The sequence below is a fragment of the Sturnira hondurensis genome, unplaced genomic scaffold (genome assembly GCF_014824575.4).
Source record: "Sturnira hondurensis isolate 20B ecotype Veracruz unplaced genomic scaffold, ASM1482457v3 Scaffold0002039, whole genome shotgun sequence".
Taxonomy (NCBI): Eukaryota; Metazoa; Chordata; class Mammalia; order Chiroptera; family Phyllostomidae; genus Sturnira; species Sturnira hondurensis.
The window spans coordinates 3,330,599-3,356,600 of NW_028074670.1; the positions used below are offsets into that span (position 1 = coordinate 3,330,599).

Here is a 26,002-nt window from a genome sequence, read left to right on the forward strand (position 1 = left end):
GATGCTTTTTAAAAATATAAAACAGTGTCACTCTTCTCAGTAAACTTTTGTGTGGGAACATAGTTATTTTTCACAGCCAATATGTTTATGCTAACATGTGATGCATGTGTTATCATTAATTTAAAGTAAGTATTTGAACATGTTAGATTTAATTCTAACATGGTAAATATTTCAACAGACATAACCCACATATATAAATGGAAACTTATGAGGTCTCAGTAGTTTTTAAGAGTGTAAACAAGGCCTCTGACCACAAAATTTGAGAACTGCTGTATTGAAAAATCTTACCATGATTTCTCACCTTCTTTATATTTCATTTTCAATACACAACTCTCAGAATCATTCATCCCTTCCTGTAAACTTATTCCTGTTTTTAGATTTCCCTGCTTTATCTTGTACCTCACCTCTCCTCTTTCCACTTACTGACAGGGATATAGCCTTTTAATGTTACCACCAAAGGACAAGTGCTCCTCTGGCCTTGATTTCTACCGGGACTACTCAGAGTGCCTTCTGTTGACTCTTCTCCTTTGCTCTACTTATCGTACTTTAACTGTCTTTTGCCCACTGGTTTTCTCTCCTTTGCCATCACTTCATTCTCTCCCTCAGTCATGTCATGGTGTAATTAGAGAAAGCCACATCAAGCACTAAATATGAGTGTTCAGATGCTGGTACTGTACCTTGTAGTCCAAACCATCGGAGCAGTTAAAGACCACACACTGGATGGCAAGAGCTTTTGCTAGGTCTTTGGTAGTCTCAGTTTTCCCAGTGCCAGCAGGACCAGCTGGTGCACCTCCCAGGTCGAGCTGCAAAGCACCCATGAGGCACAGGTAGCAGCGATCCTGAAGAAATCGATAAACTGTCATTATTGAAGGGCACTGTCTCTGGCCACAAAATCATCAGTCCTTCCCTTTCTATAGGATGAGGGTCATTATTTTCTCCAAAAGGTTTTGTAGCAGTTGAAATATACTCAGAGGTCCAGGCATGTAATTAATGTAAACCTCTGCTTCACAAAGATATTTCCTAGTAAATCCTTTCAAGAGTTAATGTTAGATAAAACTTTTCCAGACTACTTTGATTTAAAAAAAAAGCATTCTTCTTTCAACATTAATTTAAGTGATCAGTAGCTTACCGTGAGAGGAGTAATAACTAATCTTGGGCATGCACCCAAATACTCGTAGCCGTAAGTGTACTGAGAGAGTGCCATTCTAGCCACACAATTGTCTAGGTCTATATCCCAATAGTAGCGCAGCTGTCTCTGCCAGTCAAAGGATTCGACTTCCTCGACCTACATAAGTGATGACAATGATATGCATATTAGGTGCACTAATTGCAGAAAGTAATATGTGATTTTACTTAAATGAAACAGGTACCTTGGCTTGAACAAGTTCAGTGACAATATCTCTTGCATGTACGTCAATAGTAATTAAGGCAGTTACGATGTTTCTGTGTAATTTAGGAAGGCTGCCTCGAACTACAGCAGCCAGGGCATTTAATCTCTACAAATTAAAAGAGAAATGATCATAATTAATTTTCAAAAATCAGCTTACATATATATCTTTTTTACTATTAAATTTGGGGTAGACATTTGGCAAAACTATCTAATTTTAAGAATCCGTAATTCTGTGACCCAACAGTTTAACTTACTGAATTCTTGTAACACTTTTAGGAAGCACATGGTGTGTTTACCCTCATGTTCCATCAGAGGAAACTGAGAAACGGAAAGTGACTTGGGGGCAGTCACACAGTTATGAAGTGGCAAAAATGACACCTGAGTAGACATTTGCCTCATAAAAGCCCCATGTTCTTAATGACCACGTGGTGATGTTGCTAGAGAAGATTGTTGTCCCTAAACATTAAATGGGGTAAAGGTAGTACAGCTCATTTTGGGAGTAGCTTTTCCTTTGATAATCAGAAAATGTGAGCATTTTAAGCAAGCCAAAGATTGATGAAATAAAAGCATTTTTGACAGACTGAGCTCCCAATTGTCACTTAAATGGTTGAATCTTTTTCGGAGAAGCGCAGTTGACCCTTCTCCGTCCTAAAGGCCTTGAGCTGCTGTGCTGAGTTTTCACCTTGACAACAGTAATCAGGGACCTGCCTCCACAGAGAGGTCAAAGGGCATTTCTTCTGGGCGTCTTTTCCTGGGCTCTGGTATGTGAAGTCCTATTGAAGACCTTCAGTCCTACTGGGGATCCCCTCGTCTTTCTATGACAAAGCGAATCTTTCAAAGATGCAACATTGCTCGGAAGTAGAATTGAATTAGGCCTAACTGTACAATATCAGTTCTGAACTCTAGCTTAAAAATTCTTGTAGAATGACATTTAGATTCATTCCATTGTTTATTGTTTTATTGATAGTTACCTGAGGGTTCTATAAAATAGTAGAAAAGCGCATCTTGAGCCTAAGAACAGAAATGGCAGAAATTCTGGGGTTTTCATACATGAAATAAACGTCTGAGAGAGACATCCAGGACCTAGTGAATACAATCTCTCCTTAAATATTGCAAATAGTTATAATCCTGACATTTTCCTCTTGAATCATTTTTTCTGTGTTTATTAGTATTCATGTAAAATATTACACAAACACCAAGGTAGTGGCCCTAAGTAAACTTGAACATAATCAGTTTTAGTGAGAACCCCCAAACTTTGTAAAGTCAAATCAGAACGTTAAATTTGTGAAAGTGAATTTGTTTTAACCATGTCAATAAAATCCATTGAGAGAATCTTGCACAGCAATAGGTTCAGTACCTTTCTGTTGAAAACTCTCACCTCAAAGTTGACTTTTTCAAAAGCTTCCAGGGCTTCCAAACGATTACCATCTACTTCCAAACACTTGGTCAAATCGCGGCACCAAATAATTTGAGAAATGGTCAGGATCACCTGCACGGAAATGTCTCCCTTGAGTGTGTGATGCCTCTCACCAAAAAGGGAGTCAGAGATGGAAGTGTACGGAGTGTCTCTCACTTGTGAAGGGTGTCCAGCTGTCACCCAGTCTGTCCTCCGTTTCCCCTGATAGTCAGCGATAGCGGCTTTGCACAGGCGACGCAAAGATGTGAACATGGCTTCCTCCACTTTACCGAGCCATTCCTCCACGTTGCCTCGGGCCTTCAGGCCTTTGCCCAAGCTAACCTAGAAGACAAGCAGAGCAACGAAAATATGGCTCACGTGCGACTTGCAGGTTGTCTGTCCTCCGTACTTCCGTAACAGAACCCTGAGCCGCGGAAACACTGAAGCCTGACCACAAATACTGGGACTTTCTACACCTCTCTACCGCCTTTGCTTATTGCTTTATTTTACTGCTTCCCTTTGGAGCCAACTCCATTTAAGAGGAGTCTATGTGCACTATGTAAATTCTTTCACTGTCTTTTCTTACTTGCTGACATCAAATTTTTANATTTTCTCCAAAAGGTTTTGTAGCAGTTGAAATATACTCAGAGGTCCAGGCATGTAATTAATGTAAACCTCTGCTTCACAAAGATATTTCCTAGTAAATCCTTTCAAGAGTTAATGTTAGATAAAACTTTTCCAGACTACTTTGATTTAAAAAAAAGCATTCTTCTTTCAACATTAATTTAAGTGATCAGTAGCTTACCGTGAGAGGAGTAATAACTAATCTTGGGCATGCACCCAAATACTCGTAGCCGTAAGTGTACTGAGAGAGTGCCATTCTAGCCACACAATTGTCTAGGTCTATATCCCAATAGTAGCGCAGCTGTCTCTGCCAGTCAAAGGATTCGACTTCCTCGACCTACATAAGTGATGACAATGATATGCATATTAGGTGCACTAATTGCAGAAAGTAATATGTGATTTTACTTAAATGAAACAGGTACCTTGGCTTGAACAAGTTCAGTGACAATATCTCTTGCATGTACATCGATAGTAATTAAGGCAGTTACGATGTTTCTGTGTAATTTAGGAAGGCTGCCTCGAACTACAGCAGCCAGGGCATTTAATCTCTACAAATTAAAAGAGAAATGATCATAATTAATTTTCAAAAATCAGCTTACATATATATCTTTTTTACTATTAAATTTGGGGTAGACATTTGGCAAAACTATCTAATTTTAAGAATCCGTAATTCTGTGACCCAACAGTTTAACTTACTGAATTCTTGTAACACTTTTAGGAAGCACATGGTGTGTTTACCCTCATGTTCCATCAGAGGAAACTGAGAAACGGAAAGTGACTTGGGGGCAGTCACACAGTTATGAAGTGGCAAAAATGACACCTGAGTAGACATTTGCCTCATAAAAGCCCCATGTTCTTAATGACCACGTGGTGATGTCGCTAGAGAAGATTGTTGTCCCTAAACATTAAATGGGGTAAAGGTAGTACAGCTCATTTTGGGAGTAGCTTTTCCTTTGATAATCAGAAAATGTGAGCATTTTAAGCAAGCCAAAGATTGATGAAATAAAAGCATTTTTGACAGACTGAGCTCCCAATTGTCACTTAAATGGTTGAATCTTTTTCGGAGAAGCGCAGTTGACCCTTCTCCGTCCTAAAGGCCTTGAGCTGCTGTGCTGAGTTTTCACCTTGACAACAGTAATCAGGGACCTGCCTCCACAGAGAGGTCAATGGGCATTTCTTCTGGGCGTCTTTTCCTGGGCTCTGGTATGCGAAGTCCTATTGAGGACCTTCAGTCCTACTGGGGATCCCCTCGTCTTTCTATGATAAAGCGAATCTTTCAAAGATGCAACATTGCTCGGAAGTAGAATTGAATTAGGCCTAACTGTACAATATCAGTTTCCAACTCTAGCTTAAAAATTCTTGTAGAATGACATTTAGATTCATTCCATTGTTTATTGTTTTATTGATAGTTACCTGAGGGTTCTATAAAATAGTAGAAAAGCACATCTTGAGCCTAAGAACAGAAATGGCAGAAATTCTGGGGTTTTCATACATGAAAAACTTCTGAGAGAGACATCCAGGACCTAGTGAACACAATCTCTCCTTAAATATTGCAAATAGTTATAATCCTGACATTTTCCTCTTGAATCATTTTTTCTGTGTTTATTAGTATTCATGTAAAATATTACACAAACACCAAGGTAGTGGCCCTAAGTAAACTTGAACATAATCAGTTTTAGTGAGAACCCCCAAACTTTGTAAAGTCAAATCAGAACGTTAAATTTGTGAAAGTGAGTTTGTTTTAACCATGTCAATAAAATCCATTGAGAGAATCTTGCACAGCAATAGGTTCAGTACCTTTCTGTTGAAAACTCTCACCTCAAAGTTGACTTTTTCAAAAGCTTCCAGGGCTTCCAAACGATTACCATCTACTTCCAAACACTTGGTCAAATCGCGGCACCAAATAATTTGAGAAATGGTCAGGATCACCTGCACAGAAACGTCTCCCTTGAGTGTGTGATGCCTCTCACCAAAAAGGGAGTCAGAGATGGAAGTGTACGGAGTGTCACTCACTTGTGAAGGGTGTCCAGCTGTCACCCAGTCTGTCCTCTGTTTCCCCTGATAGTCAGCGATAGCGGCTTTGCACAGGCGACGCAAAGACGTGAACATGGCTTCCTCCACTTTACCGAGCCATTCCTCCACGTTGCCTCGGGCCTTCAGGCCTTTGCCCAAGCTAACCTAGAAGACAAGCAGAGCAATGAAAATATGGCTCACGTGCGACTTGCAGGTTGTCTGTCCTCCGTACTTCCGTAACAGAACCCTGAGCCGCGGAAACACTGAAGCCTGACCACAAATACTGGGACTTTCTACACCTCTCTACCGCCTTTGCTTATTGCTTTATTTTACTGCTTCCCTTTGGAGCCAACTCCATTTAAGAGGAGTCTATGTGCACTATGTAAATTCTTTCACTGTCTTTTCTTACTTGCTGACATCAAATTTTTAGACCCAACCACTCCTCTAAACCTGTTAAGGTCAGGAAGGTTAGCAACTTTCTCCCAACTGCCCACCCCGAATGACACTCTTCAGTCCTTTTCATGTTTATCTCTTGAATCTCCAGTGATCTGACTGCTTGTCTGGGTCTCCTCCATCTGTCCTTCTCATTCTTCCCTCCCTTTAAACTCATGTTCTCCCTGGATGCCAGCCATGGTCCTCCCTTCTCTCTTCTTTTGCACTAATGATGAGCAACTTCTTTGGCAGGAAGATCAATTCAGGGTGAGGGAAATGTTGATGGGCTCCTTCACTCCTATAGAGTCACCACAGTGCTGTAACTGGACTGAAACCCTTGACATTTCGTGCTCAGCTCCTCTGTGGAATGCTCTCCCTTCCGTGGTTCCTCTCCATCTCCCTTGGCTGCGTCTGTGAGTATGTGCCATGTGTGTGAAGTCACCTGGTTGCCCACCGTCTGCTCATACTTCCACTTGCTTGGTGTTTACCATACGCCAGGCACCATGCAGTGTGCCCTGGAGATGCCAATGCCAATAATGACAACTAATACGTTCAAAGCATGCACTGGGCACTGCTCTAAGTAATTACATGTAATAACACTTGAAAATCTCCAGCATCTCATTAATTAGGCACTGTTACTGACTACCTTTTTACAGATGAGGTTAAAGGTTGGACTCGAATCCCGTGTGATGGCAGTAGAACTGGTGCTCTTAACCTGTCTGCTCTTGTGCCTCTTGGAAGCTGAGCCAAGACATGGCTCTGGGTCCTCTGCTCTGTTTCCCAGAACAGAGCACATGCCTCTGGGATGGCATCTACTGTGGCGCTTTTCAATGTCTTTTCCCCCCACTGTATCTAAACTAGAAATCTCCGAGGGCAGGGGCTTCCTCTTGGGTGTCCCTGGAACTGCTGAGCCAGCAGAGTGCCAGGCGCAGGAGCACTCGATGGAGGCTCAGAGCGGCAGGGAATAAACCTCTCCCCTCCACCCCGGAGGCTAACAAGTTTTACCCATAAAGAATTTCAAACAAAGAGCACCTCACCCTTTCTCCCTCTGGTGACAGCATCGCCAGAATGTCATTCGTATAAACTCTTTCTGGCTCTCCATCCACCCCAGGAATTCTTCCTTCAGCAGGAGGCATGAGAGCAAATTCAAGCCTTGAAATGGAGTCGAAGCATTTCCTTAGGTGCGGCTGCACAGCTTGGGGGTTTCGGGTCTGGGCCAGAATCTCCAGAAGTTCATCGTTGGACAAGAAGTAAAATCTGGATTAAAGAAAATACCTAAGATATAACTTGGAATTGAAGCAAAGCCTTATATAGACATACAAGATAACCCCCTTAGGCACATCTCTTCCCCATCCACTGGTTTCCTGGACCTCCAAGCCAACTGGTCTTGGGTTTCTAGGTACACCACGTGTCCCTAAAGACAATTGATGTGAATATTAGTACAGATGCATCTCAAACATCTAGAATTAGTGCCTGGTAAATAAAAGATGTTTTTCATAAAGATTATTAAAAAGGCTGGTTTTGCTATAATAGATTTGTTCACATGCCTGTGTTACTTAGCTTTGAGCTTCTACAGTGAAGATGTATTATTTGCTTTCCCTAGAATCCAGTCTAGTACATCACACATAATTTGTTGGATAGATAGATGTGTGGTTACAGGAACTTTGTTTGGTTCTGTGAATATATGCATGTGGGCCATACTGGGGTGATACTTGGACCCTGCCCCACAGGGGCATTTGGAGGCAAGAAAATACCTTAGGAAAAGAACTAGAGAAGATGCATACCGGGATGCCCAGGGAGGCAGGTGAGGGCGGAGGGCCTGGACAGAGAAGTCACTGCATTTCTGTGAAGGAAGCTGCCGCCCATGAGAAATCCCTCAGGGTTGGGGGAAATCCTGTGAATACCAGACTGGCCCCATGTGGGAAAGAGGGGGTCAGATGAGTACCAGCCACATCAGGCTTCTCCTGTCACCTCCTTCCTTCCCTGCTCCAAACTGGAGCCCTCAGAAAATAAACAGGAAGTAGGGAGAGTTGACCATCGCACATCCTCATCATCACTGACACCTTCTACCCAACAACAAGGTTGAGGCAGGGAAGGGGGAAGTTCAACTTTGAATGAAGTTTAGAGTTTTGGTTATTACAGCTCATTTGGGGGGTTAAGGTGACAAGAGGCTGTTTAATTTTTTTAAATTATCTGAGAATGACAGGAAAATTCATGAGGCTTGATCAAGATTTTATGAAAAGGGGCAGGAAGAAACTAGCCCCCAGGAGGAAATGCAGAGGCGATTATTAGTTACAAATGAGGATGTTTTGGTTGCATTTATTAGTCCTGCTTCTTTAACAACACATATGCTCATAACTAGTTTGCCCCCAAACTTTGTTTTCAGCGAAAGGAACAGATAACTGTAAAGAGAAGGCTCTAATTTGCCTTTGAGCCCTGTGAGAGCAGAGGCAGTGCTGTGTTCATCTTGTGTCTCCAAGACCTACCTTGACCCACGGCTCACAGAACGTTTCCGTAAGGTCGTTAGGGTGAAATCAATGCCTCACGGAGCCTCCTGACATAATGAACATTGCGGACCCAGTCGATGTCATTCCAAACAAAAGGAGAAAAAAAGAACTGATACTTTTTGGTGATCAGTATTGTCACAGGTAAATTTGTACCAGGGTTTCTTTACATATCAATAGCAGTTTCTTTAAATATCAAAAATGTCTTTGGCCTTGGGAGATCCAGGTTGGGAATCACTGATTTAAGAATGCAATAGACAAAAGGCAAGTTCCAAACCTCAAACTCTTCCATCTATTTCCATTTTGCTAGATTTGTGTAAGTTTTTGGTAAGCTTTGGTAAGATTCTTTAAAGTCCAACTACTTCTGTTAAAACTCAACCAGATCCTCCGGATCCTGCATTTCCTGTGCACACACAGAGTCCGTCTGTCCTGCTCACTCAGCCATGTCCCCTCTCAAGCAGGCAACCCAGATAAGCACCGAACCCCAGCCGCCTCAGTGGGTGTTCTAAGACAGAACTTAACTCCCATTCCTGAACTGCTAACAGGAAAAATCTGTAAAAGATGAACATGTTGTTCATGTTCTCTGTTACGGCGCAGTGTGCCTCAGCAACTGCAGCTGGGAGTTTTTGCTACCATCAAGTACTCTTATACAATGTATCCTGAAGGCTTATCACTAAGACACCCTGAGGACAGGGGCCCAGCCTTTTCTTCTTTGTATCTTCAGTGCTGAGCAAAACATTTGGTATGTTTTAATTAATTAATTTTTTAAATCCTTACCTGTTTATTGATTTTAGAGAGAGAAGGGAGGGTGGGAGGAAGAGAGAGAGAAATGTCAATGTGAAAGAGAAACATCAATCAATAGCCTCCCATTTGTGCCCTGACCAGGGATCAAACCTGCAACCTAGTCATGCACCCTGACTGGGAATCCAACCCACAACCTTTTGGTGTAGGGGATGACACTCTAACCAACTGAGCCACCCTGCCAAGGCCATTTGATATATTTTTAGAATGCATAGATGAGTAAAATATTTCATTTGGAATTTGTGAAAAAATCTCTTAGGCAACTTTTATAGTGACATTCTTAGACCATCAATCAACTTAAAGAAACTTGCTCAGGCAACACGGTCTCCAACTTTTCACATACATATCTGTGGATACATGTGTGTACATATATGATACACCGATCAGTGGGGCAAAGTTGTGATCAAGAATCCTTCCAGCACCTTGAGTATTTACCCACTTAAACCTTTACCTCACCTTGATATTGTACCTCATCTTGACATTTACGCTCCCTCATTAAGATACTAGTTGGATAGCCATTTTCAAATGTCTTTCTTGTTTTTCTCTTTGATTCCCTGATATTTTGAGGTTATGGCTTGTTTTTAAGTATATCCTTTTAAATTAATGGATAATTTTAACTACTAAAAAATATCATAGGTCGCTTTGTAAACTTACCTTGGAAAGATAACTCTTTTTGATTCTAAATATGACTCTAAACACTTCTGAATTTGGTCCAGTAATGCGTTATTGTTTTGAAAAGTCTCCAGAAGTCCTGTTCATTGAAAAAAGGGACTAGTAAAATTACATTAAAGTAAATAGAGAACAGAATTTTAAGTGGAAATAAAATACTATATTAATATTTTTAAAGCTTTTGTTTTATTTAGTAAAAACAATTTAATAAACTAAAATTTGTGAGGTGGGCTAAGAATGTTAAGTATTAGTGTAATTAATTTTAATTTTAATATTTACCATAGTTGAACAAGAACTTAACCTGAAACATTTTTACCTAGCATCCTGCCTTTTGGCAGGCTGAGGGCACACAAACCAAAGCCAAACAGTTGTCTTTTTGACCCTCCGGCCATTCTCTGAACTCTCTTATTCATGTTTCCTGTTTCCTCTGCCATCTTTAGATGCTGAAATTGTGGCAACGGGATTCTACTTTTTTCTCACTAAACTCGAGCACTGTAAGGAGCAACATTCATGCCTTACTTAACTCTGAAGTTTTGGTGTCTATAGCACAGTGCTTGGCTTACCTGCCCACCCAAGAATCAAACCCTGTCTGTTCCATGGTCCCACAAGATGGGATCAATGACCCAGTCCAATCCCTAACCCCACCCAAGCATGCCTGTCTGGCTTCTACTTCGTAACCCCTTCTTCTTGTGCACTCAACGTCAACCCACACTGGCTTCCTTTCCAGCAGTTGTGCACACTAAGTGCACTTCCACCTCAGAGTCTTTGCCTGTGTTCTTTCCTCTGCCTTTAATAATACTCCCTCCCTCGAACACTCTCATGGCCTCATTTCTACAGATTTCTGTTAAAAAAATTTATCAAAAAGGCTTTCCATCTCCCTCTCTCTCCCCGCCCCCCCCCCAGGGCTACTCTCTATCCTCTTTACCTTGCTTAATTTTTGTTCATAGCTTTATCATCACCTCAAATGATTCATACAGGCTCACACTTCTTTATTTGAAATCCCTAGGACTAGGTGTATTTTGGAATCAGAGTTTTTAAAATTTCAAAAGTTACATAATAAGTGTAGGAGGAACTAGGACAGCATTCTGTAACCAAACACATTAATATTTTTGCAGCAAAAGATTTGAAATCCCACACTAAATGGATATGGTAGGGAGAGCAAAGGTCTCTCAGACATGTCCATGTCCCGATCCCCAGAACCTGAGAAGATGCTGGTTGATATGGAAAAAGGAACTTGGCAGATGTGATTAAATTAAAGGTCATGGGAGGGGGAGATTATCGTGGACAAGCCCGTGAACCCGGAGTGATCACGGAGGGGGGGGGCTTACAAGAGGGAAGGCAGGAGGGTCAGAGGCAGAGAAGGGGCTGTGATGACACAAGCAGCTTGGACTGATGCACTTTCTGGCTCACAGGGGCCTGGGAGCCCCAAAGTTTTACAGTTTTCAATTCTATCATACCATACAGTTTTTTCCTTTCTGCTTTTGTTGAAGAGTCTTTGGACAAAGATTCTAGCCCAGCAGGCTGCTGCTGCCTGGCAGGGAAGCTGTCTGGGGGCATTTACCCTGATGGGTTACATGCTGCCCTCCACCGAACCAGCAAGCTTGCAGAGGCTTCGATACAAACATGAAGTTCAATCATCGTGTCTGTGCCTCAGAGAGTTTAATTCCACAACCCTAGAAATGGAACTTATTGAGATGCATCTCCACATTGAGATTAGAATTACAAAGGGTGGTAATATGTTTAACAGGATATAAGGAGTACATGAAAAAGGTGTAGACATTTTTATGGTGTTAAGTTTGTGGGAACTTTAGCAGAATGGGTCAGTGGCAGGTTGCTGTCACATCGTGTGGTCACAGTTGTGAAATGGAAGCATGACTGACACTCTGTGGCAGCAACCCAAATTATAAGGAGAGCCAAAAAAAGTAGGTTCTTCTTGACAAAAGTATAAAGTAAGCTGAGAGATGATGATGATGATGATGATAATAATAATAATAATAATAATAATATTTGATCCACATTACAAGAGTGTCAAATATGCCACAAACACACCTGGTCATCAGTGTTGACCAGAAGGAAGGGGTGACTCTAATATTAGACTCTTAAAGGTGACAATCACTTTAAGTGACTGTGAAGTCTTTTTGTTTGCTTTTAAAATTTTGTGTTATACCTGGTTGAGTAGCTGCTCGAAGAGCATTGGGCAGCCGGTTCACCTTCCTCATGATCTCTTTCCAGGACTTATCCACCTGCAGGAACATCTTGGCCTCGGCAGGCAACTGCCTCTGAATATCTGGAGCGTTAAAAATACTTTCTAGGTAGAGCCAGTTTCTCTGACAGTTCAGCCACTCCTCCTGGGAGAGGAACATGGACATTATCAAGTTTTAACCCCGAATTTGGAGCATTCAGTTACATTAAAAGCAATTACGTGGAGATTCACTGTATCTTTTTCCCTTTGGGGTCTTCTTACAGGTCCATTGAAATAAAACCTCCATAAAGGGTCCAAGACTCACCTCAGTCTGATTTCAGCCCATTTTCTACTGAGTAGAGTCATAATGAATCTGCTGTGTGGTAATCAGAATGGTCCCAGGGGAAGAAAATTAATATGCCCACAGGAGACATTTAGGGGCAGGGGGCCAGCAGCAAGATGCTTATTTAAAGAAATGAAGGGTTGAGAAGTGGTGAGTTTAGTGACAATTTCCAAATACAGGGTCCCACAAAGGTAGGTTTACAGTTGTGACTACATGAAACAGTTTACTCTTGAATTATTTATTAATTTTTGTATTATTTTTTCCTTATGAACAACTATAAACATATTTTTGCCTCACCCTGTATAGAAAGTTATCAAGAATAATTTTTCAATTATATGTATATTCTTCCCTCTCTCCTTTTAAAAAAAGAAATATGATTCATTTTCTTCAATCAAAAAAGTAAAACCTGCTCGTGACGATACGTGTGGCACATACATGAATGGGAGGAAGACGAACATCACCCATGGCTTCTCCTCTCGGACACAATCATTATTACCAAAGAAACAGGAAAGGCAGTGCCTGAACCGAAGTCGAGACCTCACCCTTCTCGGTGCCTCCTGCCCAAGAGCCATGAAAAAGTTTCTTACTCCTTGCTCTGGGTTTGGGGGTTACACATAAGCCTTAATGTCGCAATCACTTCCTGCTTTATCTCAGCTCTCACACTGTCTATTCTCTGAGAAGTCTCCACTACTAAGCACTGGATTCTTTTAAGGATCCCCTATAAAAACATGTTGTTTTCTTTATAGTCTTTGCCTTCATAGGGCTCAGCCATCAGTACAGAAGGCTGGACAGGGGTCAGTTTATAAAGCGTTACAGTGGACAAACTCCTGAAAAAGATCTCTATGAAACCAAGTTGGAACAAATAGTCTTTTCCTACTAGTGCATTTATTATTTCACAGATAAATCTTCATATTAGAATGTATAGGAATCTAAATGTAATTAAATCGATCTAAAAATCTGAAGTCTAAGAAAGAGATTGGATGGGAACAAAGTGAGGTTGGTGTGAGTCTCTGCTTTGCTGTGGGATAATCTGAGGTAGAATAAAATAAGGAGGTGTGTGCCACAAGGAAAGCTACCAAGAAGACTACAAGCAACAGTGAGTGACTTTTCAGTAAGTATTAGGTTGTTGTGGCCAGACTCCTAGGTGGCCCCCAGGATCTGGTGTTCTCACCCTTATGTGATCCCCTCCCCTTGCGTGTTAGGTGCTTCTTCCACCCGCGTAGACTATGGTAAAACTAATGGGATGTACACAATTATGTGTACATTAGTCTTGCTGAAGGCTTTCTCTTCCTTGCTAGATTGATGAAGCAAGTCATCATGTTGGGGAAAGTCCACACTGGAAAAAACAAAGGAGCAACTGTGGATGACATGTAGGATTTGAGGGTGGCCTCCAGATGACAACTGGCAGGAAATTGAAGGCTGTAGTCCAAGAGCTTCAAGGAAATAATTTCTGCCAACAACCTGAGTGAGCTTAAAAGTGGATCCCTCCTTAGCTGAACCTCTGATGAGAACCCAGTCCTGGAGCACCTCTTCAAGGAATCCTGGTGAGACCTTGTGTAGGAGACCCAGTTAAGGCACAACTGAACTACTGACCCACAGAGACTGGAGTATATAAATGTATATTGTTTCATGTCACTAAGTTTGTGGTATTTTGTTTCATAGCGATTATGACTAATAAAAGGTGATGGGGTAATCTTGTAAAGAAGAGCTCAATATATTTGCATTTTTCTTACATTCTGAACAGTTAGACATCATCAATTAAATATTACAGCTAAGCTACACAATATTTAAATAATTGAACAACTGATTTCTAAGGTCCAGTGACTCTCCAGTTCTCTGAGTCCCTGAACTGAAATTTTCCTTACTCACCAGGGTTTGATTAAATAAAGCAAGTTGTTTCTGCCAGTCATCCACTCGAGTTTTCAGTGGACCAACATAGCGTGACGAGGCAATAGTTGCAATGTTGATGGTACTGTCATCAAGAAGGACCTTTAAAGAAAAAAAAGAGAAAATAATGCAACATTATACGTTTGTCCTGTCAAAGTTAATTATAGATATTTAGTCCCAACAGTCCATTTGAAATCCAGCTTCTTGAATGAATAGCTCAGCCCTTCCTACTGGTTCCTCCCCACACACTTCCCTTCCATATCCCATTTACTATGGCTTCTATGGCTTACAACCTGGTGTCATGTTCTCTCAAATGTCATAAAGGATGCCTAACTGCCAGATCTCGGTTGTTTCTGTAATTATGTGCGGCACAAGTTTTTGTTTTGTTCAACACTCTTCTCTCTCTGCCCCTACTTTAGAGTATCTGCTAACTTCTTTACACTATTTGTTCATCCAGGCCTTTATTTCCAAAAAGTACTTGCAACTAGCAAAAGACAGCACAATTAGCTGTCTCTTCTACCCGGTGAAAGATGGCTTTCCTTCAACTATCTTCAGGAAGAGGGAAATTGCGTTCACTCCTATCAAGCTCTGAATGATTACAGAGAGTTCTTCCTCTACCTCCCATCCCTCTTCCATCTTACACTGTAGCAACCTGCACAGAATATATGCATTTTAAAAAATGTGTCTGGTAATCTGAAGGATTTCAATTGCTCTATTTAAATTATAAACTTTTTGAGAGCAGAAGCTCCATCACCTAGCATCACTTGACCTTATACTGACTGACTTTCACCTTGAATGTACTCTACCACCTACTGCCCAGACTGACATGTGATCTTGTTCTGCCAACCTATACTTGGCAAAGCCATTTCATCTCCAGTTCTGGTCTGGATACACCCTGCAGACCAGGGCTCTGCTATAGGGAATCGATTTGCATAGCAATGGCAAATGTAGCCCAGCTCCTGATTCAGGAAGCCGGCAGGAGCAAGGTGGCACACAGGAGCTGGGCCCACAGACCGGCTTTCCCATGGGGAACTGGGCCTGCACTGTACCTGGGCTGTTATGAAACTTGCTTTTGCTGAAACTCCCTCTTTCTGAATTGAGGCAGAAAATGTTTATTGCATATCTTTAAAGTAACTTCCTGAAGTCTGTGCTAAACCTCCCAAAGTTGGAGTGTAACCAGTTCAACCACTTTCCCCCTTGCATTTGCAACATCCTTTTTTTGCAGTAACCAGCAACATCCTTTCTTTTGTTATCTGTAAAAGGTAACCACCTAAAATGAACCTGAGCATAGTGAATGAGGACCATCCTTGATGTAATGTGCACAGAAAAGCAATAAAAGCCTGTCTAGGGAAGGGTCGGGGCACTCTCTCACTCAGAAAGTGGCCACTCCGTCCCTTTTTCTCCATAGGACTTCTGCAGTCTGTGTGAATTTGTTTGTTGCATCCACAACACACGGACCCCACTGGTCAGAGTCCGCATCACTTTGCTTTTTAAATTGAGCTGTAAGAACTAGATGCCTTTGCTAAATAAATGTGTCTTTGGATTTTAAGTCACTAAGAATATTCCAACACACAGGTTAGACTTACCTTCTTTTGTTATTTATAGAGCATAGATATACATTCCTAATTTCAAAAAAATCAAGTGAATTTAGCTTCTTAATGTGCTATAAACTTGACATACTCATTCATGTTTCTTTGCCTCATTTAAAAAAATATCTCATTTATTTATTTTTAGACAGAGGGAAAGAGAAGGAGAAAGAGAAGGAGAGAAACATTCGAGTGTGGTTGCCTCTCAAGTGACCTCTACTGGGGACCTGATCCACAACCTGACTGAGAATAGAACCAGCAACCCTTTAGTTTGCAGGCCAGCCCTCAATCCACTGAGCCACACCAGCCAGGGCTCTTTGCTTCATTTAAATGGTTTGAAATATCCTTTATTCTCATCTATGTCTATCAAATCCTCTTCACCCTTTAAGGTCCTGTATGTCTTAGCTGATCAAGGAAGGATTCTTTGATCACTTCTGCCATTAATGATCTCTTTGCTTTTCTAAATTCCCAGACAGTTATCAACTATAGGATTATATGCCTACATATATATGCCATTTTTATTGCTTTGCTAAATACTTCATGTATAAGCATCTCTGTCAATTATTCATACTAGTATTTTGCCTTCCCAATTAAATTTTTCTTATTTAGTAATTCTCATAATTCATTTGTTCATCATAATCTCCCATAAGAGGTTTAGGACTAGGTCAGGCCAGAACCTTCACCATAAGTTTTAATAATTCAGTTACCTACCTGTATGTCATCTGTGCCGCCTAAGATAAATACATCTTTGGAGTCACGGTGAGGGAGAATGACAAATTCAGTTGTTTTCCAAGAATCTTCCACCTTAGAAATAATTCAAATGGAATATTAAGCTCATTTGTGTCCAGGTATTTAATAAGTGCATGTGAAATGAAATAAATAAAGAGTTTCCCAAACAAGAAAAAGCTAGAATTCATGGCCACCAAACCAGTGTTATATGAAATGTTAAAAGCTCTTCTCTAAGAAGAAGATGAAAAAAGATAAAACATATGAGCAACAAAATGGTAATAAACACATATCTATGAACTCAATCTAGAAAAACAAAATGAATGAGCAGAATAAACACAGACTTATTGGTACAGAGAACATATTGATGGTTGCCAGACCGGAAGGGGTGAGGGTTGGGTGTAAAAAGTGAAGGAGTTGAGAAGTACAAACTGGTTGTTACAGAACAGTCACGAGGCTGTAACAACATAGGGAATGTAGTCAACAATATTCTAGTAACATTGTTTGGTGTCAGATGGGTACAACTTATTGGGATGATCACTTAGTGAGTTATATAATGTCTAATCTCTGAGGAGTACACCTGAAACGAATATAATAATGTATGCCAACTGTAATTGAAAGATTTAGGAAAATTATTTAAAAACTCCATAATAATCTCATTCTTCTCCTTTACTGCTTTTAAAATTCTAACAATAATTTTCCCAGTTAAATGAAACTGATTTACTGAATTTCATTGACTAATGATATATATGAATAATGTGATACTTGAATGTGCATTTTCTATCATTTCATGTTTTAATTAAAAGAAAAAAATTCTTTTTATACAGGTGATTGACAGGTATGTGTAAATTTTTAGGGTAAAAATGTAAATATTCTAAGTAGAGAAGTCTTCTCAATGTGTTTTGAAGCATTTCACACAGTTCTTTGGTAGTTTGAAAGATAATGTATTTTGATATAAAAGATATTCTTTGGTATAAGAATGCAACTTTCAAGCTTTGCTGTCATTAGGTTTACGTTGGGCTATAAGCTAAGTAGAAAGAAGATATTTATAATGTCTAATAATAATAATGATAATGATAACAAATGTAAGAAAACAACAGAAGGATGCCTGATAATGAGAAGGTGAAAACTGCAATGTTGAAAAATCTATCCAGATAGAGCAAAAGTTGGTGGCATGAAAACCTTTACATTACCTGGTCTTAAGAATATGTTTTTTAGATTTACCTTTTTAAGAATTGTTTCTAAGGCAGCTTCTCCAGAAGCCTGTCCAGAAATGTCCTGGATTTCTTCAGCAAAGTCAAAAACATGCAACTCGGAGAGCCGCTCTAAGGTCAGCGGAGTTTCAAGGTCCACTAGAGTGGCATCCACTGTTTGTTCAATGGCTGTCCAATGTCTAGGCTTCAAAGTTGGGTTCCTCAAGTCAACAATAACCGGAAGCTGGAAAACAAACACTCTCAGAGGCACCAAGCTTTTAATCTTCAGAGCATAGATTTTAACTCAAGAATATAGAGATCTGGAAAGAACACCACTTATACTCCAACAACAACAACAACAAACTGAACAAACTGCAAATTAATGACCTGTATTGAACCCGTAAGAAACCTAAGTTGAAAGGCAATTGACTAACTGGAAATCTGGTGACAGACAGGCACCCACAGTTTTCTCCACAAGAAACAGAACCCGAGAATTTGATGATCTAAAACAGATGTCATTGAATGGCAACTAGAGTTGCCATTCAAGTGAGGAAGACACTTAAAGTATAAATTGCTGAAGACTGAGTGTAGGGTAGCATGAGAATGGGAAGTACCTGGGCACTACAAATATAGATGTGTTCATAGAAAAGATTGAGGAGACTCCTAAGAAAACCAACTTTATGGTGCTGGCAGGGGGAGGAAAGAGCAGCCACTTTTGTAACTTACCAACCAGTCTCTCCTATCTGCAAAAGACTTCATGTCTGAGAAGGGGGCAACAAAAACTCTCAACCAAGGTATCAGTGATAACTCATTGTAGGTGTTTGTATATATCTGGAGAAAGAGAAGATTAAAAAGAAGCAAACCCACTGGAGAGGGACAGAAAGAAATATATTTTAGGCTCATCACTACATTTGGAGGAGGGGAAGGAATGCCTGTGAAGGTAACCATTCTGAGAACAAGGGATACAATGCCTTGTTAATACAGAGACTTAATCAGAGTATGAGGGGATGCCCCTCCTCATTTCTACTACCAACCGAACAAGTACTGAGTGAAAAAAACACTGGTATACAAAGTGGAAAGTTGCAAGATGCAGATTCTTTCTGGGCACTACACAAAGGGAGGACACAAGGTTGGGGGAAACAGATTGAAACAATGATCTTTAGCAAATCAGCCCAAACCCTAAACACAGGTGTTTAGAACAATTTAAAGGCTGTGGTATACTGACAGTAGCTATAGGAACATCAAACCTCAAATATACCCCAGTTCATAGTTAGATATAACACAACATGCCACACAAAAAGTCAAGTGGAAAGAAAGGCATTATTTATTGTATTACATAAAATATAAAATATTGGGTTTATAACCAAAATTTAAGAAGTATATTAAAGAGCAAGACAAACATCCAAGAGACTAAGAATCATCAGAAACAGACTTATATATGACACATGTGTTAGAATTAACAGATAGGAAATTTAAAATGATTGTGATTAATATGTTAATGGTTTTAATAGAAAAGGTGGACAGAATGCAAGATTAAGATGGGACATGTTAATAGAAAAATGGAAACTATAATAAAAAATTAAACAGATGTTAGAAATAAAAGATAGTAGTGAAGATAAAGAATGCCTTTGATGAACTTGACACAGCCACAGAATCAGTTAACTTGAAGATAAATGAGTAGAAACTTCCCGAACTGACATACAAAGAGAAAAATTAGTGTCCTCCCACCACAAAACCATAATAGAACATGCAAGAGCAATGACAGAATATTAGATGGTCTGAAACATATGTAATAGAAATCAAGAAGGACAAGAGAGATAGAAAACAGAGCACAAGAGATATTTGAAGAGATAATGACTGCATTTTTTTTCCAAAATTAAAGACAAACCAAACCAGAGACCCAAGAAATTCAGAGAACACCAAGCAGGATAAATACAAATCACAAATAACAACAATGAACAAAAAAAACCCCAACAAAACCCACCAACATACATTTAGGCATATCACATTACAAACTGATAAAAACCAAGACAAAGATAAAATCTTGAAGGCAGCCATCCTTCAACAGAAAAACATTTATCTACAGAAGAACAAGAAAAAGAACTGCCGCTGACTTCTTGTTAGAAACCATACAAGCAAGAAAATAATGAAAGGCTATTTTTAAATTCTGGAAACAAACAAAACCTGTCAACTCAGAATTATATACCCAGTGAAAATACCACACAAAATAAAAAAATAACTTTTTCAAAACAAAAATTTAGGGAGTTCATTGTTAGCATGCCTATTCAATAAAAATATTAATGAAAGTTCTTCAGGCAGAATGAATATGCTGTGAGTCAGAATCCATACAAAGAAATAAAGAGCACTGGAAATGGAATAAAGGTCAAATAAATTTTATTTTATTTCTATTTGAATTGTCTTAAAAATTATTACATAAAGCAAAAATAATTACAATTTGATGTATTTATAATATAAGTGGAGATAAAATACATGATGTTAGCACAAACATTAGATAAACCATGGTAATCTACATAAAGGGATACTAGTCAGTGATAAAAATTAATGAACAAAGGAATCTTTAAAAAATATTCTAATTCACAGAATTGTACCACTACCACCACTATCGAATTTACATTACCCACAAAGGAAACCCACACTCATTAACTATCACTATCCTCTCCTCCTCCACAGTGGCCAGTACCCACTCACCTACTTCCTCTCTCTATGAGCTTCTCTATCCTAAACATTTTGTATCATTGACATCATATGCTATGTAGTGTTTTTGTGACTGGCTTCTTTCATTTAGTATAACATTTTCAAATTTCATCTATGCCTTAGCATATGTTAGTACTTTGTTCATTTTTATTGCTGAATCATATTCCATGATATACATATACTATATTTTGTTCATCTATTCATTCATTGGTTGATGAACATTGGTGTTTTCCTCCACTTTTGGCTATTATGAATGATGCTGCTATGAAATTCATATACGAGGTTTCGTGTGAACATATGTTTTCAATTTTCTTAGGTGTATACCCTAGGAGTGGAATGACTTGGTAATGCTAACTTTATGTTTAACATTTGAGAAACTACCAGACTATCTTCCAAAGAGGCAGTACCACCTTATAATCTCAACAGAAACACATGAGAGTTCCCATTTGTCCAGATCCTCACCTATAATCTGTTTTTCTGAACATGGCCATCCTGGTGGGACAAAATGGTACCTTATTGTGGTTTTGATGTATATTTCCCTGGTGACTAATGATGTTCAGCATCTTTTCATGTATCTTCTTTGGGCAGCTGTCTATGAACTCCTTTACTCATTTTAAAGAGTTTTTTTTCTTTTTCTTTTTGGGTTATAAGAGTATGCTATATATTCTAGGTATGAGTGAACAGATACATCTTATATGCATTTTTCTAAGTGAATGATGCCAGACCCCAAAGGTTCCATGTTGTGTTAGTCCATTTCTACCATTCTGAAAAACACGGGAAACACTACAGAGACAGAACACAGATCAGGGTTTGCCTGGGGTTGGGCTGGAAGACAGAGTTTACTACAAAGGGACAACATAAGGGAATTTGAGGGTGGGGGTGGTAAACTATTCTGAACAGTACTGTTGTTTTGGATACACAACTCTTCCCAATTGTTAAACCCCATACAACTGTATACCACAAAAAAAAAAAGACTTTTACTGTACATAAGTTAAAAAAACCCCACCAGGATTTCCAAGGAACAAAAGATGGGATGCAGACTGTGACGAGGGAACTTGTTTACAATAGTATGTTATAAGCACCCTTAAGGCAATAAGAAAGAATGAAGTCGACTTAAGTAACTTTTGAAAACCATTTTGACAAGGTCTCATAAGGCTATAGGAGAAAAAACTGCAAAAACGCTCTTCAGTGGGGAACATTTGCTTCTCACTGTCCCACAAGCTTTGCTTACTCTTTTTACCCACGTCTTTTTTTAGTCCTTTATCTCTTTTAAAAAAATAAAAACTGATTGAAAGAATAAAATAATTTCCTTTTTCCTTCCCATTTCAAGTGCTGGTGCATTTCAAGCAGTGATTGTTTTCAAGGAGCCAGCTCTACACACCTTCTGCTGGGCTTCCCAGCCTTCCTCACATCACAACACACCTTGAAAACTGGCCTATTTGGTGCAGAGGTGTGAATGGGCAAGGCTGCCCTAGCCTCCTCCGACTGTCTACAGGCTGAGAGGATCAGTGTCTTGGTACACCTACAACCCGCTCCTGCGTTAGCTCCCTTACCACTTGGGAAACTGTTGCTCTGAGTGCCTACCTCTTCTAACCAAGGCATTCAGCTGCATGGTTCAGCCAGTTGAAGACAGGAATGCAGTCTGCGCTCGGCAAAATGGAATTCATCCACTCTTTCCTCTCTCTGCAAAGGTGACTCGTTTAAACGGGGAATAGTTCTCAATGTTGGTACCACTAGCATCAAGCAGTAACTTACTGACAAAAGTTTGAGAAAGAATTTCTACCAAACTTACCTTTTCTCTCATTTTTTCCACCTTGTATTTTAGCTGGGGCACTACGCTGTTGGGTGGCAAGCCCTTTTCCAACTGAGTCACAAATTTGGCATATTTGGAAACTTGACTGTTTAGGACATCTGGATCCAGGCAGTCAAATTTGGACTATGAAAATTAGGGGAAAGGAAGAAGTTAAGGCATATGATAAAACACAAGCTTGAAATAGTGAAATTTTTAACTTGACTTGGATTTTCCAGTAGTTAAATAGTTAACCCAAGTCAACTCTCTACTTTTGGAAATGGCTTTACTTATTGAGATTGCCAGTGGCCTATCAGGCATCGCTTGGTCATGCCTTTCATGACCTGGTCCTCATCATCACATGCAGTGTTCCTGTAAATTATTCCTGAGGGCCAACCCTTGTAAGGAGATATAAATAGTTAACCTTTACTCTTGCTAACTAGAAATTTTTACCTAGTATTTTTAAATTATTAGATGATGTACCCATTTAATATAAATGATTTAGAGGTGCTCCCCAAATGTGCATTTATCTATAAATATATTTCTCAGTCATATAAACATATGTGTACACATATACTGACATGTAAGATGGTCATATGGACTGAAGGCTATAGAAAATTTGTAAAACTTTCATTTGTTCCAGAGTCAGCATTTCTTCCCAGCCCCCTAACGGGTCTCTCTCTCTCTCTTTCTCTTGTCCCTCTGGGGAGTCCACCCCACTGCAGAAGCTGTTGCTCCAAGCTCTGGTAGTTATCAGAACATGCCCTAAACTTCTTCTTTATTTTTCATAAAATTATAGCACAGCGTATTTTACTGAAATTAAAAATATACCAGATTGTTAAAAGCTATGATTGATATTATTAGAACTTGAAGTTTAATGAAAACAGAAATGACCTGAGGACTGAGGCCTCTTTATCTCTCACCCTTAACCACTCTTCCTGGAGCCGATCCCATTCGTACAAAGAGTCCCAGAGCAACTGCTTGAGCTTCACCTCAGCACTGACTTCTTCCAAGTCTTCAAACTTAGAAACTTCTACCTTTAAAATGTAAGAAACCAAACACACTATTTAATTTTCAGATAGAAATACATTATGTTGTCCTCCTATTAGTAATTCTTGGTACAGCAACTAAGCAGGATATGGGGGGATAGAAAATGAAGAAAGAAAAGGAGAGATGGAAAGATAGAAAAAAATCACAAAACCCATGTAAATTCAAATTTCCATTTGAGTGACAAAATATAACTGTTTATATTTCCTTAGAACTTAAATATTCTCCAAAGGCATAAATATCACAAGAGCACCATGGGCATCCTTCCTCAAGTTGGGTCACACATGCATGTATATTCCTGGCCTTTTGGGGAAAGCAGATGGATCTTCAGAGGCTGAAGACTGATTTCTGTTAGGGCTTATGTTCTTAGATGGTAGAAGGAAGAAGATGTTTGTGCAGTAGCTGGTGAAGTGAATAGGTTGATTTAAGATGAAGAGGACAGCTCGGTTTCTTACTCTTTTTAACACCATGGGCTGTATATGATACCTATAGAGAGAAACGNAGCTCTGGTGGTTATCAGAACATGCCCTAAACTTCTTTATTTTTCATAAAATTATAGCACAGCGTATTTTACTGAAATTAAAAATATACCAGATTGTTAAAAGCTATGATGGATATTATTAGAACTTGAAGTTTAATGAAAACAGAAATGACCTGAGGACTGAGGCCTCTTTATCTCTCACCCTTAACCACTCTTCCTGGAGCCGATCCCATTCGTACAAAGAGTCCCAGAGCAACTGCTTGAGCTTCACCTCAGCACTGACTTCTTCCAAGTCTTCAAACTTAGAAACTTCTACCTTTAAAATGTAATAAACCAAACACACTATTTAATTTTCAGATAGAAATACCTTATGTTGTCCTCCTATTAGTAATTCTTGGTACAGCGACTAAGCAGGATATGGGGGGATAGAAAATGAAGAAAGAAAAGGAGAGATGGAAAGATAGAAAAAAAATCATAAAACCCATGTAAATTCAAATTTCCATTTGAGTGACAAAATATAACTATTTATATTTCCTTAGAACTTAAATATTCTCCAAAGGCATAAATATCACAAGAGCACCATGGGCATCCTTCCTCAAGTTGGGTCACACATGCATGTACATTCCTGGCCTTTTGGGGAAAGCAGATGGATCTTCAGAGGCTGAAGACTGATTTCTGTTAGGGCTTATGTTCTTAGATGGTAGAAGAGGAAGAAGATGTTTGTGCAGTAGCTGGTGAAGTGGATGGTTTGATTTAAGATGAAGAGGACAGCCCAGTTTCTTACTCTTTTTAACACCATGGGCTGTATATGATACCTATAGAGAGAAACGTTGCAGGAAAATCTGAAGAAGCTGTTTTGGTGAAATGTTTTAAGGCTGCCTTGGCTTGGAGGTAAAGAAATCTCCAGGGCGGTGTTTGTACAGAAATTGTGAGCCCTGTGATAAGCTATGGTTTTGAACTTTGCATCCAACAGCAGCAGCGTGCACATTCTTTGCAAGTGCACCATGGAACATTCCCAAAGAGAGGTCATACAAAAGGCCACAAAACAAGCCTTAGGAAGTTTAAGAAGATTGAAATCATACCATGTATCTTTTCCAAACACAGTGGTATGAAGCTAGAAATCAACAACAGGAAGGCTGGAAAATTTACAAATGTGTGGAAACTAAACAACAAATTCCTGAGCAACCACTGGGTCAAAGAGAAAATCCAAGAGAAATTTTAAAAATGTCTTGAAACAGAGTAACATGACAACACAGCACACCAAAACCTACGGAATGCTGCAAAAGCAGCTCTGAGAGGGAAGTTTATAGCAATAAATGCATATATTAAGGAATAGAAAGATTTCAAATAAACAACATACACATCAAGGAGCTGGAAAAAGAACAAGTTAGACCCCAAGTTAGCAGGAGACAGGAAATAATGAAGACAGCATGGAGACGAGTAAAATAGAGACTAGAAAAATAGAAAATACCATCCAACAGTGGCAGCATACACGTTCTCTTCAAGTTCACATGAAACATTCCCAAGGGTAGATCATATGAAAGTCCACAAAACAAGTCTTAGAAAATTTAAGAAGACTGAAATCATACCATGTATCTTTCCAACCATAATGTCATGAAACTAGAAAGCTCTGACAAACTTATCTTAGTTTCAAAGAGCTGTTTTTTTTTAAAAAGATCAACACAAATGACAAAACTTTAGCTAGAGTAAGAAAAAAAAGAATGCTTAAATAAATGGACTAGAAGAGAAGATATTAGAACTGAAAGCACAGAAATATAAAGGACCATAACACACTGCTATGAATAGGCATACGACAACAAATTTGTCAACCTATAAGAAGAGGATAAAGTCCTAGAAACATACCACCAAAAAGACTGAATCAGGAAAAAGATGAAAATCTAAACAGACCAATAATGAGTAAGGAGGTTGAATTAGTAACCAAAAACTCCTCAACACAGAAGAGCCCAGGACCAGATGGCTTCACTGGTGCATTCCACCGAACATTTAAAGAAGAATTGACGCCAATCTTTCTCAAACTTTTCCAAAAAAATATTTAAGAGGTGGAACACTTCCAAGCTCATTTTACAAGGCCAGAATTACCCTGATATTAGGGGTCTAGCCCTATCTTCATGAACAATTAGAAATTATTTCCTAGGCCCCTTAGGCCTTCACTTCTATCTCCCAAATGCCTGAGAGCTTCAGAAGCAAGGTTGGGTGTGAGGTG

The 26,002-nt window shown here is 39.4% G+C and overlaps 1 protein-coding gene across 1 annotated transcript in view; it reads right to left on the bottom strand.

Annotated features, from left to right (window-relative positions):
- DNAH6 (dynein axonemal heavy chain 6) overlaps window positions 1-26,002 on the bottom strand; it is a 261,664-nt gene that overhangs the window by 167,326 nt on the left and 68,336 nt on the right. Inside the window, exons 17-29 of the mRNA XM_037039592.1 lie at window positions 23,981-24,094; window positions 22,254-22,397; window positions 17,778-17,990; window positions 16,539-16,631; window positions 14,224-14,343; window positions 11,997-12,177; window positions 9,815-9,911; window positions 6,893-7,112; window positions 5,424-5,588; window positions 5,229-5,339; window positions 3,833-3,958; window positions 3,592-3,747; window positions 678-839 (exon numbers count right to left, since the gene is read on the bottom strand). Coding sequence (XP_036895487.1) covers window positions 678-839; window positions 3,592-3,747; window positions 3,833-3,958; window positions 5,229-5,339; window positions 5,424-5,588; window positions 6,893-7,112; window positions 9,815-9,911; window positions 11,997-12,177; window positions 14,224-14,343; window positions 16,539-16,631; window positions 17,778-17,990; window positions 22,254-22,397; window positions 23,981-24,094 — 1,902 coding nt within the window. The remainder of the gene's footprint in view (window positions 1-677; window positions 840-3,591; window positions 3,748-3,832; window positions 3,959-5,228; window positions 5,340-5,423; window positions 5,589-6,892; window positions 7,113-9,814; window positions 9,912-11,996; window positions 12,178-14,223; window positions 14,344-16,538; window positions 16,632-17,777; window positions 17,991-22,253; window positions 22,398-23,980; window positions 24,095-26,002) is intronic.